This window comes from Corvus hawaiiensis, chromosome 7 (genome assembly GCF_020740725.1).
Source record: "Corvus hawaiiensis isolate bCorHaw1 chromosome 7, bCorHaw1.pri.cur, whole genome shotgun sequence".
NCBI lineage: Eukaryota > Metazoa > Chordata > Aves > Passeriformes > Corvidae > Corvus > Corvus hawaiiensis.
In genome coordinates, this window is record NC_063219.1 from 3,299,384 (window position 1) to 3,313,759 (window position 14,376).

General features: G+C 43.0%; 1 protein-coding gene across 3 annotated transcripts in view; it reads right to left on the bottom strand.

Annotated features, from left to right (window-relative positions):
• The window catches only part of SPAG16 (sperm associated antigen 16), a 359,782-nt gene that overhangs the window by 110,130 nt on the left and 235,276 nt on the right, over window positions 1-14,376 (bottom strand). For all 3 annotated transcript variants that reach the window (XM_048309624.1, XM_048309623.1, XM_048309625.1), the window contains one exon: window positions 7,933-7,998. In XM_048309624.1, the coding sequence (XP_048165581.1) occupies window positions 7,933-7,998 (66 nt within the window). The remainder of the gene's footprint in view (window positions 1-7,932; window positions 7,999-14,376) is intronic.

A 14,376-nucleotide genomic window follows, 5' to 3' on the forward strand; every position in this document is an offset into this window, starting at 1 on the left:
AAGTGCCTTACTCAGTCTAGATGTTGTTTTAAAATTTGCCCAGTACCTTATTCTACCTTAATGTTCTAAAGTTTGCAAGTCAAAGTTTGTTACTGCATCTCCTGAGAATTTTGTTGTTTCTCCCATGCATTGCCCAGATTAAATCCAACCACCTTTCACTGAGCCCACTGAGCGGGACAGAGCATTAAACCCTCACCATCCCCACTGCCCTCAAAGCCCTCATGGTCCCCATTGTTCTCACAGACCCCACAGTCTTCACCACCCCATAACCCTCACAGCCCTCACAGACCCCACAGCCCTCACAGTCCCTACAGGCCCACACCCACCACAGCCCTCACAGACCCCACAGCCCTCAGAGCCTTCATAGCCCCTACAGCCCTCAGAGCCTTCACAGCCCTCACAGACCCCACAGCCCTCAGAGCCTTCATAGCCCCTACAGCCCTCAGAGCCTTCACAGCCCTCACAGACCCCACAGCCCTCAGAGCCTTCATAGCCCCTACAGCCCTCAGAGCCTTCACAGCCCTCACAGACCCCACAGCCCTCAGAGCCTTCATAGCCCCTACAGCCCTCAGAGCCTTCACAGCCCTCACAGACCCCACAGCCCTCAGAGCCTTCATAGCCCCTACAGCCCTCAGAGCCTTCACAGCCCTCACAGACCCCACAGTCCCTACAAGCCTACACCCACCACAGCCATCATAGACCACGCAGCACCCACAGCCTTCACAGCTTTCACAGCCCCCACAGCCCCCCCCGGCCACACAGCCCCCAACGGCCTTCACTGACCTCAGAGTTCTCACAGACCCCACAGCCCTCTGTAGGAGACCAGAGAAATGACTGACTGGCTCAAAACAACCAGGCTGGCCACTGCTCCATGCCCCCATCCCCTTGAGTTTTAGTCAGCCTCGGGGTCATACCAAAATGGCAGTGGCCGACCTATGGCCTGCCCCAAATGGCAGTGACTGACCCATGGCCTGGCCCAAAATGGCAGCAGCTGGTCCATGGCCTGCTGAGAACCCTGAAATGGCCATGACTGACCCACGGCCTGCCCTGAAATGGCGCTGTCTGTCCACATGGCAACCCTTGCCCGGCAAACTCAGTACAGCACCAAAACAATCTGCATTCCTACCCCTGATGGCCTTCAGCTGTGCGTTCTCAATTATTTTCAGATTAAATCAGTCTGATATTCAAGTACCTTCTAACAGTGATATTTATTCAACCACAGATTAATTGCATTTTCATAACAGAGAAGCCTTTCCAAAGTTGGTCCTACTTTCATGCTTGCATAAATTTATTTTAAATCCACCTTGGTATTCTATAAAGCCACATCCTTTGCACCACAGATACAGCACTGTCCTAGGCACGCTGCCTCCCTTTGGCCATGATTTGATAAGCGGTAAAGGTTCAAGAGTCCTCTTACCAAATACAAACCACTGATCTAAACTAATCCCATTTTTCTACCCAAGTTTAGTTTAAGCCCTTTTGAAGAGACAGCTTTGCACAAACATTGTTGGAAGAGCTGTTCCCTGTCTGTTGGTAACCAACGCAAACCCAATAGCACCTATTTTAAGAGGTGTCCAGGCTAATGCAATGTGAGCCCCCACCAACACCTGCCCAGAAAGAACTGGGAGCGCTGGGAGAGCTGGCAGGGAGCAAACCCAGTGCGAGCAGTGATGTCTAGAACCCTGGCCTCACAGCTCAATGGCTCCCAGTCCAGGCAGTGACAGCAATGGCAGAGCAGGCAACAGTCTCACCGTTTATCAAAAACGTGACTGTCACATGAGAGAGTCACAAGGTAGAAGGTGGGGATGCTGTGCTGCTTTCTCATGTGTTTTAAAACATAATTTCCCATGAAATGCCACAAAGAGAGGCAGGTTGGACTGTACTGCACATGGCAAGCTGAATTTTAAAGACTCTCGGTGGATCTTTGCATTCTGATTGTTTGTTTTGCAAAAGATGAGTTTAAGAAACAGCTGTTAAAAAATGAGTTATGCAGGGGTCTGGACCTACGGTGTACATCTGCCACAGGAAAGGCTGGCATTCTGGGCCAGGAGATGCAATTTTTTAAAAATCCTCATTCCACAGGATACACAAATTAATTCTTCTCCTCTAAGAAAGAAGGGCAAAGTTTTCCACAGTGCTTGTGGTTCTGCATGCTAAACAGTGCTTGCTTCATGTACTGTATACACAGAGGGTCACATTCACTGCAGAACACAGAAATAAGCAAACAAAATCACATTAAAGGAGATAATCTCTGTGTCTTTTAGTTAGCAGCAAATGGACATAACAATATGTTTATATTTGTAAATAGAAAGTCTGAAAACATAAAAGAAAATACTGTATAGTCAGTTATTATCGGTTTCTGCTGAGGATCTTTCAAGGGCCAATCTGACCTAGAATACACAGGGCTTTTAAAGTTACTCAAACCGAAGCTATGTCAAAGCCATCTAAAATGATGTCACATTTTTTCTTCTTGGGCTTTACAGAGCGGTCTGAATCCAAATGTCAGTATCAATTTTTATCATGAAGAGTTGAGACAAAGCTTCATCATATGCAAATATTTAAACAAGAGCAAAATCTGATTAAAAGCTTCAATTAGAAAAGCTAAATATTTAAATATTTCATTTACTGCTGGTTCAAAACAAATGAATGAGAGAGACAGTGTGATAGCAGACACCTGCCTTGCTTCCTACCCCACATTCCTGATCTATTATCATCATGTGGATTTCTTCCCAATATCCAGTCTAACCTTACTGTCAGTTTGAAGCCATTCCCTCTTGTCCTGTCACTCCAGGATTTTGTGTCTCTCCATCTTTCCTGCAGGCTCCCTTCAGCTACTGAATTTCTTGATGGTACTAAATTAATTTCTTGATGGGTTTGAAATACTCGCCTAGAACCTGCCATGAGGAAGAGCAAAAGAAGGTCTTCTAAAATCTAAGCTTCCCCACATTTGTTTGAGTGAATTTTACAAGATACTTCGTGGTTTACTGTGAGTCCCTGCATGGTGACAACAAAGACCACCAGAAGGGATTGTAAAAAAAGAACTAAAAATCAATTCTGTGGTAAATCATACAATCCCAGAATATCCTGGGTTGGAAGGGACCCACAAGGCTCATCAAAGTCCAACTCCTGGCCTGCACAGGACAGCCCCAAATCCCACCCTGTGCCTGAGAGCATTGTCCAAACAAAAGAGGGTTACAAACCCTGAGGATGGAGGAGAGAGGTCCTGTGGCAGAATGAGCTCGTCTCACATCTCATAATGCAAAGGCTTGAAACAAAAGAAGGTGGATTTTCTTGAGCTGTGATTATTTTTAGAGTTAGTAAACTTGACAGGATTGGGTTCAAAATCTTCAAACAGGTTTATGTTTATTTATATATAATGTATTTATATATGTTAGAGAGAACAGAAAAAACAGGTAATGCCAACTTTTCCAAGGCAACTTGTGCCTTGATTAAGCGTGCCTTGATTAAGCAAACTCCTAGACTAAGAGATTTTTTAATGATTTTTTCCCCAGAAGAAATTATAACTGGGATTTTGATCCAAAAATAACTCAGGAAGACAAAACAAACAGAGAGTGAAGGAACTGCATTTTGTCTGAATTAGGAGTGCAGAGGCAAACTCCAGCAGCAGCTGGTGCATTTACTGACACCTAAGGTTTCTCAGCCACCATCATCTGCTGCATGTGGCTTTTCTCTGCCCTTGGCTTATTGAGGTGTGTGACACCTATTACAAAGTTTTTCTTTGCAAATGATCTCTGATGGGAAGCCTGAAATGGTGATGGGAAACTGAATGACACAAACAAGGTGTGACATTTAAAAATCAGTCCTGGATTTGGTTTTTTTTGATCCCACTGAAGGGCCTTGGCTGCGAGACTGTCTCTTTTCTCAAGGACGCAGGGATACAGCAACTTGGGAGAGCCACCCCTTCCAAATCAATGCATCCTGAATTTTCTTGGCCTCCAACAGTTAAATAAGTCCCTACATATTGCAGCTTCCTCACAGTAAGATCTGGAGGAATATTTTTAGCTCTAGGCTATCTGCTAGACATATTTATCCAGACTTCTACATTAAGAGTATCAGAGTTGGAGAGCAAAAACATTCAAACTGATCAAAATAAAGATGGATCTACCCAATTCTACTTGAGTGGCCTCAGAACGTGTTATCTGGTCTGCATGTAATGTGTAAAGCAGGCCCAGTGCTAACTGCAGGGTCTGTGCGTAACACAGGGAGGATGGCCAAGGGAAGGGAGCACTCCAGGAAAATTACTTCCAAAACTAGGGAATAACAGGACTATGTCAGAGAATGGATGTAGAAGTGAATTCCAGCACAATTTCCAGAGACTTTCCCGATTATCAGAAAGAGCTGTTTGCCAACAAATGAAATGGGGGTATTTTGACACAGATTTTATTCCTTGCCACGACAGAGAGATAGAATCAATTTTTTTTTTTTACTTCTAACAATGTTTAATGGCCTGAAATGGTTAAGTAATGATAATAAAATCTGTATTTTAAATGTAATTCAGTTCTGTAATTATATTTCTTATGCATGGAGACAGAAATAAACTTGAGGAAGAACCTATTAGCCCTTTTGCATGTATAATTGAACACACTTGATATTACTGGGTAACCTTTGTAAGCAACTGGCTTTGAGTTTATGCAAAGAGGTGAACACTTTGAATACATAAACAACAATAAGAGCAGATAGGTTTTTGATTTTGTATTCTGTTCTTTTCTTGTTTGTGTCTGTTAGATGCAGTCAGACATCCCTGGCTTTATCTGGCTATCCATAGAAACATCTGAGAGATCTGATTTTTGCATCATTTGGGTGCAGTAATGAATAAGAACTGACATCAAATATCAATATTATTGGCCCAGCTAAATGGTAGCTGACATGCAACTGGACTGCTGAGGAGGTAAACAAAATTGAAATTTTGTTTTTGTTTAAAAACTGTCTGACATTATTTGCCCTTCAGTAAATCAATGGAAGAACGACCTAGATGCTGCTTGCATTTTGGCTTGGGGAGGTAAAATTGGGCAGTTGCTCTCAAGCATATTCTTTATAGTCTTTTAGGTTTTCCTAATATAACCAGTAATTCTAAAAATACTTTTTTTTGTTTTAGGGAAACTTGCTAACCACTGTAATGACTCCTAAACCTGCAGATATGACACAAACACAGCATGGAAGACTCTTGGCATACTTTTATTTGGACACAAATGCATATATACACACACATAAGGGAGCAAACGTTGTTCTACTTTAATTTCACGACTCAACCAAGCATCTGTAGTCTTTATACTTCATTAGCATAGGTGATTTACCATTGCAAAGAAGCTACAGAGCTTACCTGAAATGCTGTTTGGGCCATACCCCAGTGCAAAATAAATATCTGAAGCATTTTTCTCTACAAAGTTACTGTGTTATGGGAATGTGGGACTAAAAGGGATGGTAACAATAACTTTATGAAGAAAGATCCATTTTTCTATGTCCTCAATTCAAAAGCAGCTATGTGAGTTTTGCTCAAATTTTCTCAAATGTTCCACAGGCAGAGAACCAGCTTGAAAAACTGCAAGATTTAAATGCTGCTGGAAGTATTATCTGTTAAGTCCTGACATAATCACAAGAGCAGAAGTTTCTCCAGGGCACTGTGACTCCTGTGTCCCAGCAAGGCAGGACCCAACAAATGGGTACATTCCAGGTGCTAAGCTGGCAGCTCTGTTCCATAGAGAACAGGCTAATTAGGGAATCTCAGCACTAATGAGTTCTGGCTTCAAACCTTGCCCACTTAACAAAAAAACTATTAACTACAGTTTCAGAAGCATGGTGTAGTAAATAACTCAGATTTAATCAGTTTCACAGAGCTTAATGAGGATTTATTCAATTTGTATAAATGCATTATTCTTTTTTAGCTTCTTCTTCACACAATACTCTTCCCTAAAAGTGTCCCTTAATATTTGGACACATCGCCTGGATGGCTTTCTGATCTAACTAGAAAATTTGTTCCTTGTTCTTGTGTAATCAGAATTTCATGTTCTTTCTGAACTCCTTTTGGCACCAAGCAGCCCGAGACAGGATTACCACAAGCCCACTGAAGTGATGTAGGAGCCACTCAAACCGACCTATGTCCAAGCAGAAAACAGAGTGAATCCCTTGGGATCTCTCACCATTACAGCTCTGCACCCACGCAGTACGACTCTGTAGGCAACACCTCTCACAAAGCATGGGATGTGCAGATCCGTGACATTAGGATATAAAAAAATGTAACAAAAAAACCCATCTAAGTAGGGTTTTTTCAGCAATCAGCCTTCAGTTTTGTCATTGCAGACTTCCTGGACCAGGTATAACCATTAGGCTGGACACTCTGGAAGTAATGCTGCACTTTGTCCAAACAGTCCATGATCAATGTGCAAAATCTTTTCCATGAAAGTATTGTTGAAAATATGACTGTTTCTATAAAAACATTTTTTCCTCATAAAATATGCTTTTTTTAACAAAAATATTGACGCTCAAAACACCTTAATCAGCTTGCTTAGGGTGGAATACTTTAATTTTTTGGTGAGCAAGCACTGGAGCGTACAAAAATAGTTCTTAAAGTCTATATTTGGCTGAAATATAGCACTTGCTTTGCTAGCCAGCCAGTGGGACAACTGTTATGTGTACAACTCAGGGCCACGACTTAATTTTTCAGTAGTAGAGTTAACTTACGCAACTGCAATCACAGCTTCTGAAGTTATATTCCTCACTCATTTTGATCAATGCTGCACCAAATGTTTCCATTTTCACTAATTCAATCACTGAGAATGTCAACCAATGATTCTAGTCTAGAGTTAATGCCAACTGTAATATTCCTTACCAAAACAACCTTATCTGGAAGGTTATCAGCACGTGGTCTTTCAGCTTCCTGTTAATCATTATAGGTCACATGAGGCCCTTTGTAAATTAATACCACTTTAAAGACAGTGCTGTGGTATCTCTACAGTATTTCCCTCACCACTCTTGCTCCTGTTAAATACTCTTTGTTCCCCACCACAGTGTCTCAGAGCACTGAGAGGCAGGCTGCGCCTGTCAAATACAGATAGATGCACATGGCCAAGAAAGAATTAAGATGTCTTGGGAATTCCTATTCCCCTCCCTGACATCAGCTTATCCCACACCTTCTGCTGTTCCAGCCCCTGGGGTTTGCCCTACAAACACACAGGGCTGGCAGAGCAGTTGGCAAAGCAGCAGCTGATACTGAGCAAGAAGAGAATATTCAGGATCTCCTGCAGGAAAAATTAGTACCTTGCTCTGCCTGTAATGAAAGTGTCAGTGGGAGCACAGGGAGCAAGAACACCACAAAGTTATTTTTCAGGAAAGATGGTCTCTGAGAGAAAAGGCTGCTAGCAGCAGCAGAAACCAGCACGTGCCTCAGCACTTCCACACCAGCTTTAAAGAGCAGTGTGGCCAGAAGAGCCGCACAAATCATACATCACAAACGTTTGGGTCATTTCAGAGTATTTCATACAGCCTCTAAGAACCATTCAGGAGAAATTCCTCCCCTTCCAAACTTACCAGTCATTCAGACAGCAGTCTGTCACGAATCCCAGCCAAAATGATTCCTTTTAGACAACGACTATAAACTAACAAGCCAGGGAAAAAACCTAACAGCAAATTTCATTTAAATAAAGTAACTAAATGAACCCAACAGAAGAGAATGGCTTAGACATCATGCACTGATCAAAGGAGGAAGGAGGGAGAACCAAGGAGGGGGCAGCTCTATTGTGGCAGGCACTGGAGCTCTGGTCTGGCTGGCAGGTGAGGCCACTCTGAGCCACCACTGATTTTGAATCCAGCCCCAGAGGTCTCTGTGTCACCAAGGAGCAGGACAGAACAGGCCAGAGCAAGGAACATGATGGTTAATGGGAAAAACAAAAGAGAAAATTCACATGCAGGACGTACCTTCTTGTTGAATGTAGCATGATTACAGGAATGCACGTGACCCTGGAATGTGTAAACACGGAGACCCTAGGTATGAAACAAAAAGAGAGCATTTAAATACGTTACAGCAATATAAATTATTCTGTAGCCTTGGTGTAAACAGAAGGACCTTGATTTTATGGCTGTGTGAAAATCAAGACACATTGTGTGCTAAAAAGCCAGCTCCTGGTTGCTAGAACAGGAACGCATTTCTCACCATTACTAAGGATGGATCTCCTTACTTCACGTAATAGCCACCAGAAAAGGTGCATTCAAATATCACCAGGCAAAGCCATCTCCCTGGCTGGAGGGCTGGAATTAGAAAGTGTAATCGCTCCTTCCAAAAGACTGAGCTCTTGCTCTCAGGCAGTGAGTCAGGACATGTCTCTTGATACTCCACACACAGCATTAAAGGCTTCCTTAAGGAATCACAGGCATGAAATCCAAGTTAATTATCTTTTGTCATCTCCCACAATAGGCCATAAGTGACCTACATAGTGCAGCAAGATATGTCAGATGTCATCACTGATATGTGGCTTGTTCTCCCAGTACAGGAGCCATCCAACCACAGTATCTCCTGCTAAAAAAACCTGAAATCTTCAGGATGGCAAGACAGGGTACTTAAAAGAGATGCCCTTCTCTGTTTTCATAGCAACCACTGGCTTCATGGGTTAAAAAATAGTTCCTATTAAAAGTGAAGCCCAGCTCTGAGCAGTGTAATCATACGCTGAAGAACAAATTTTCCCTCTAAAAAAGCATTTTATTAACACTGCAATTGAAAGACAGTTTGTTGCATTTTTCTGGAGAGTTGAAAAAACCCAAACACAAAATCTGAAATTTCACTACTCATGCTGGTCTTGAATCAGTCTCGCAGGAGCAGGCGTAACATAGTTTAACCATACCTCTGTCATGCTTTTAGAGTTTATATCATCAGCTTAGTCCCATTTTTATTTTCCTGATTAAAAAAAAAAAATCCCTCCTACTCTGACATAAGAAATTTGAATTCTCTTTTTCACTGACAAAACCTCCTACATTTTATCATCAGCATGTTTAGCAGCATATTCTCAGTGCTTGCAACATGCCCTTTCAGAAAGTAGTTAATGAGTTTTGACCACAAAGTAATTCTGGAGGGACAGTCCTCGATAATGGTCTGTGGTTCATATTATATCTCTGAACCACTTAGGAGAACTCAGCCCAACAAAGCAGCAGTTGAAGGGGATTACATTGTTGTTGTAAATATCTCAGGGGTTAAGAGCAAGGAGGGAAAGGAGCTATTGAGGCTGAAGAGCAGTGTTGATGCAGGAAAATACGGGGATTCATTATCTGCAGATAAATTCCAGTGGAAAAGCAGAAGACAGTTCTCAAACAGTGAGATACAAAAATTTACTCCACTTCAAGTAGTGGGGATAAAAAAAATTCTCATTACTGTAAGAAGCTGCTTGAAAAGCCTGGAAATAAATGACCTTCTCCTGCATGTGATCTTTTGCCTGCACTTGGACACCAAGGAGGCTCTTTCCAGTCTTGGTCATACGGCATTAGAATACAAATCTCTAATAAAGCCTAGCACTTAATGCTGCACAGAATTCATTTTGTTTAAAAAAAAGTCACCAAAAAAATGTCACCCAAAAAAGGGAGCAGGCAACTTTGGCAAGTGCCATTTTGTATCTCATTGTATTTCTCATTTACCCTTCTGTGTTGAAGTAATTTCTGCTCCAAGGCCACATATGCTCTTGTGATTGTACTAGGAAATTGGTATTACTCCCATAAAAGGATTGCAAGGCAACAAGAGAAAAAAAAGGCTCTGAACTATCAAAGGCTCTATATTTAAAGAGCACACCATCCACTTAAAGCATAAAAAGGTTGCCAGAGCACAGTTCTTGAGTCCTCCACAGTTTATAACAGAGTTACAAGGGGAAATAGTGCTAAAAACTCACTCTAAACCCCTGTATATTTTTAAGTTAGATATTAGATATAGGGTGGATATCAGAGAAAGGTTCTTCCCCCAGAGGGTGCTGGGGCACTGAACAGGCTCCCCAGGGAATGGGCATGGCCCCAAGGCAGCCAGAGCCCAAGGAGTATCTGGAAACTCCTCTCAGGGACATGGTAGGAGTGCTGGGGTGTCTGTACAGGGCCAGCAGCTGGATTGATGATCCCAATGGGTCCCTTCCAGCTTGGCAAATTCTGTGATCCTATGATTTCTAAGTAATAAAATATGAACCAATAAATGCTGATAAAAGTAAAACTTAAATGATTACTATTCAATTATAAATTCACTGCTGGAATAGAAATGTGATTACACAAAATTCCCTAAGACTGACAGGCAAATTAACTCGATAAAGGTAACAGGATAGGAGACAAAGATAACCAAACACACATAAGCAGTCTAGCAAGAAAAAATGTCAAGGACATAAGATGTACCTTGTGGCCCAGCAGCGATATCGATTGCACCCAGCCCATGGTAACAAACCAAGAGTCAGTGCATGTTTTGCATGTAAAAAGTAGCCCTTGTAAAAAACTGCTGCTGCTCAGCAGGGTGTAGTATTTACCCTCAGACACTCTCAGATACCAATACACACACAGCAACCTTTCCACAAACACAGAAAATGCATGCTCTCCCAAACCAGTGGAAAAAAGAAAACCACATGGATGCTGCACAAAATGGATGTTAACTTTCAGCTTTCCCTCGGTAAGTCAATTCAGTATAAGCCCTCTGAAAAGGATTTTAATAAAAATAATAATAATGATAATAAAAGTGAGACAAAGGCAATAGTTCTGCAAAGTGTTTCTCAATACTATCGAAACTTAATTTTCAAACTGCCACTTTATTCAATGCACAGCTCGGGTTTTCTTTACCAACACCAGGAAATCTGAGTTTTGCAGACATAAAAACAAAACTGGAAAGCTATTGCTGAGCTGTAATAGCTCCAGCAAGAAACAAATAATAATAGATATTCTGTGGATCACAATTCAAGTTAGCACTGAGTTTTCAGCACCAGGAGCTCAGCAGTAAGTTAATGAAATCACTTTTGCACATGCATTCTGTTTTTCAAGCTTTAATCACAAAATAATCCACTATAGTACCGCCAGTGCTTCATGCAGTGTGGAACTGAACAGGGTGCCCACAAGCACCTGGGTGCATCTGCCATTTCAATTAATTTCTTTAAGGTTCAAGTTGAGCAAGAGCAAACATTTGGGACTTGTACCACAAGGAAAAGAGCAGGGGAAAAAGAAGGAGATTGACATTAGGGCAGTTCTTTTCTAGGGGAAAATTACGGTCCTTTGCTGTACCCTGAAGGTCTCACTGACCATCACCCCTCACAGAGGGAACAATCACGAACTGAGAGCAGGAGGAGCAACAAAACATCAGAGCAGAACTCTGAAGCTGGAAAAAGGCCCATTTCCCCCCCACCTTTAACCCTTGGGGTCTATCCAGTCTCATTGCATGTCACACTCCAGCAGTACAAATCATGGAAAATACATTATTATTGTCAACTGGATCTTGACTGAAATATTAATGGAGGAAGTCGGAGTTCCATTCCCTCCTTGAGCTATTGCCCAATTACATTATTAACCATGCATTCTTCCTCTGCAGGAAACACACAGATAACAGCCACATTCAAAGAAAACAAAATATGAAGTGTTCTGCAGTGTTGAGGTTTTGGGATTTTTAAATTATTATTCACACATGCACACACACATATAATTTTCCAGTCTGAAATCCAGAAATTAACATTAGAATCAGTAGTTAGAAACACCCTGGCATTATACTATGGAGCCTATCAACCTCTCACCTTCCACTGAACACAGGCATTAATTGCCTGCCTTGGACTGGAACTACCTAAAAGACTCCTGAGAGAGAAAACATTCCTTTGCTAAAATGAAATGTGGTATTGTGGAAAAGCAGCCTGATCTTTGGAGCTGTGGATCTGTGAACAGTAATCTCCTGCTGCAAAAGTAGTTTAACAAGGTTTCTAAATTCAAATTATGTTTTTGTTCCTACTTTCACAGGATAAAACCCCAAGATTTGGGAATCAATAGTGAAATTCTGCTGTAAATCCTCCCTATTGTGTATCCACATAGATATAGGAATAGCAGAGTAAGACAAGACAGGCTGAAGACAATCATAATTAATTTGCTTCTTTGCTTCTTTGCATTGCAATAATTAAGTTCAACCTTTATGTAACACAGCAGCTGAATCTTCCTATACTTATTTTAATTACCATTTCAGCAGCAACAAAATAGAACTCCCAAACTTAACAAGCCATACTGCAAGCACCTCTGGAGAAAACACACAGCCAAAACCGGTAGAGCGTCATTTGGAAGCGACTCACGTTTCTCAAACTCTGCTCTTTTGGTTTTCTTTCTGGATTTTGAATGCCCTGCTATACATGAACATCTGACATGAACAAACTTACTGTGCAAGTCCAGAATCAAGATAACAAATCCATTAGATCAAGCTGGGTGTAATATCCTAGTTACAGTAGGTAATTATCTTTATGAGTTTGATACGAGTGTTTAGACAACAACATTTGAGTATGAGATTTATCTAACACTGTTCGGATAGAAGATTTATTTGTAATTTCTTGGTTCATTTAGAAATTAAGAAATAATGTTCATTCAGAAAGACTAAACTAAGAAAAGTGTTCAAACCATGAAGCACTCAGCTGTGGAAATGTTCACCTCATTCTCTTTATTAAAAACAAACAAAACCTCCCAACAGTTCTTCATGAAAGGTTTAATTGTATTTAGGGGAAAATGAAAATTCTGAGCTTACATAGCTAGAACTTTCCCAGCAAATCAAACAGTGTAATGCTTTAGAAGCTCCCTTGGCTGGACCTGAACTTTTCCAAAAGCAAGGAATGTTCAGTGTACTGTGATTTCTGCCTACAGACTCACTGGGAAGCTCTAACCCTCCTCTCAATCTTCCTTGCTGGAGTTGTCCAAGGGCTTCCGTTTTCATAGCAAAGTGCAAAACTAAAAGTGCGCATCCTTTTCATTCCCATGCCTTATTCACAACATGGCCTGTCTGCCTCAGCCAGCACTGGGGAGCTCCACAGGGAATGTGGCAGATCCAGCAGAGCTGTGGCTCTGCTGTCCCTCCGCGCTGCAGGGTATCGCCTGTGTCATTGCCATGAAGTGGGTGCATGGAGACATCAAAAGGGACTTGGATCTCTTCACAAGAGAAAAAGGTAATTTTTAGGAGAGAGAAAACCCATTTTCATGGGATGTGATGGGTAAGCACAAAAACTGGAGGAAAGAGCCCCTTCTACTTTTGCAAGACGGCTCCGTTCTTTCCTAGCCCACACCAACCATATGAGGTTCAACAAGGGAAAGTGCACCCGGGATGGGGCAGCCCTGGGTGTATGGACACAGTGGGGAATGAGAGGCTGGAGAGCAGCAGGGACATGGGGATCCTGGTCAGTGGCCAGTTGGATCCGAGTCAGCAGTGCCCTGGAGCCAGGAGGGACATCCCTGTCCCGGGGGGTCAGGCCCAGCATGGCCAGCCAGGCCCGGGAGGGCATTGTCCCACTCTGCTCTGGGCTGGGGCAGCCTCGCCTCGAGTGCTGGGGGCAGTTTTGGGTGCCACAATATAAAAACGATATTAAGCTGTCAGAAAGCATCCAAAGGAGGACAACAAAGATGGTGAAGGGCCGTGAAGGGAAGCCATGTGAGGAGTGGCTGAGGGCATCTGGTCTGTTCAGCTGGAGGAGACTGAGGGGAGACTCATTGGGGTCTGCAACTTCTTTGTGAGGAGAAGAGGAGGGGCAGACACTGATCTCTGCTCTGTGGGGACCAGTGACAGGACCCAATGGAATGGCCTGAAGTTGTGCCAGGGAGATTTGGGTTGGATATTTGGGGAAGATCCTTCCCCCAGCGGGTGCTGGGGCACTGAACAGGCTCCCCAGGGAATGGGCACGGCCCCAAGGCTGCCAGGGCTCCAGGAGCGTTTGGACAGCGCTCTCAGGGACAGGGTGGGATTGTTGGAGTGTCTGTGCAGGGCCAGGAGCTGGACTGATGATCCCAGTGGGTCCCTTCCAGCTCAGGATATTCTGTGTTTCTGTATTAACTCATTCCAGCAGTCCCCTGCAAGCCCCAGGCTCTGTGTGTCCACCCTCAGGCCAGCCTTGCTTGCAGCCAGGGCTGCTCTCCGTCTGCCCCATCCTGTCCCATCCAGAGGGCTCCACTCCCAGCAGGGCAGAACCACATCCATCTCCCAGTTACACTCGGAGGCTTCACGGGCACAGCAGGGCAGTGTCTGAGCAGTGAGCACTGAGCAAATCTGGAGAACAGTTTTACCATCTGTCAGCACAGGGTTTACTCGAGAAACTCGAGCACAGAACCTTCAGTGCAAAGTTTGCTTCTGTTCTCCTCGCTTGGAATAGACCCTGGGGGGGAGGAATCACACAGAGAAGGTTTCTCTATGTT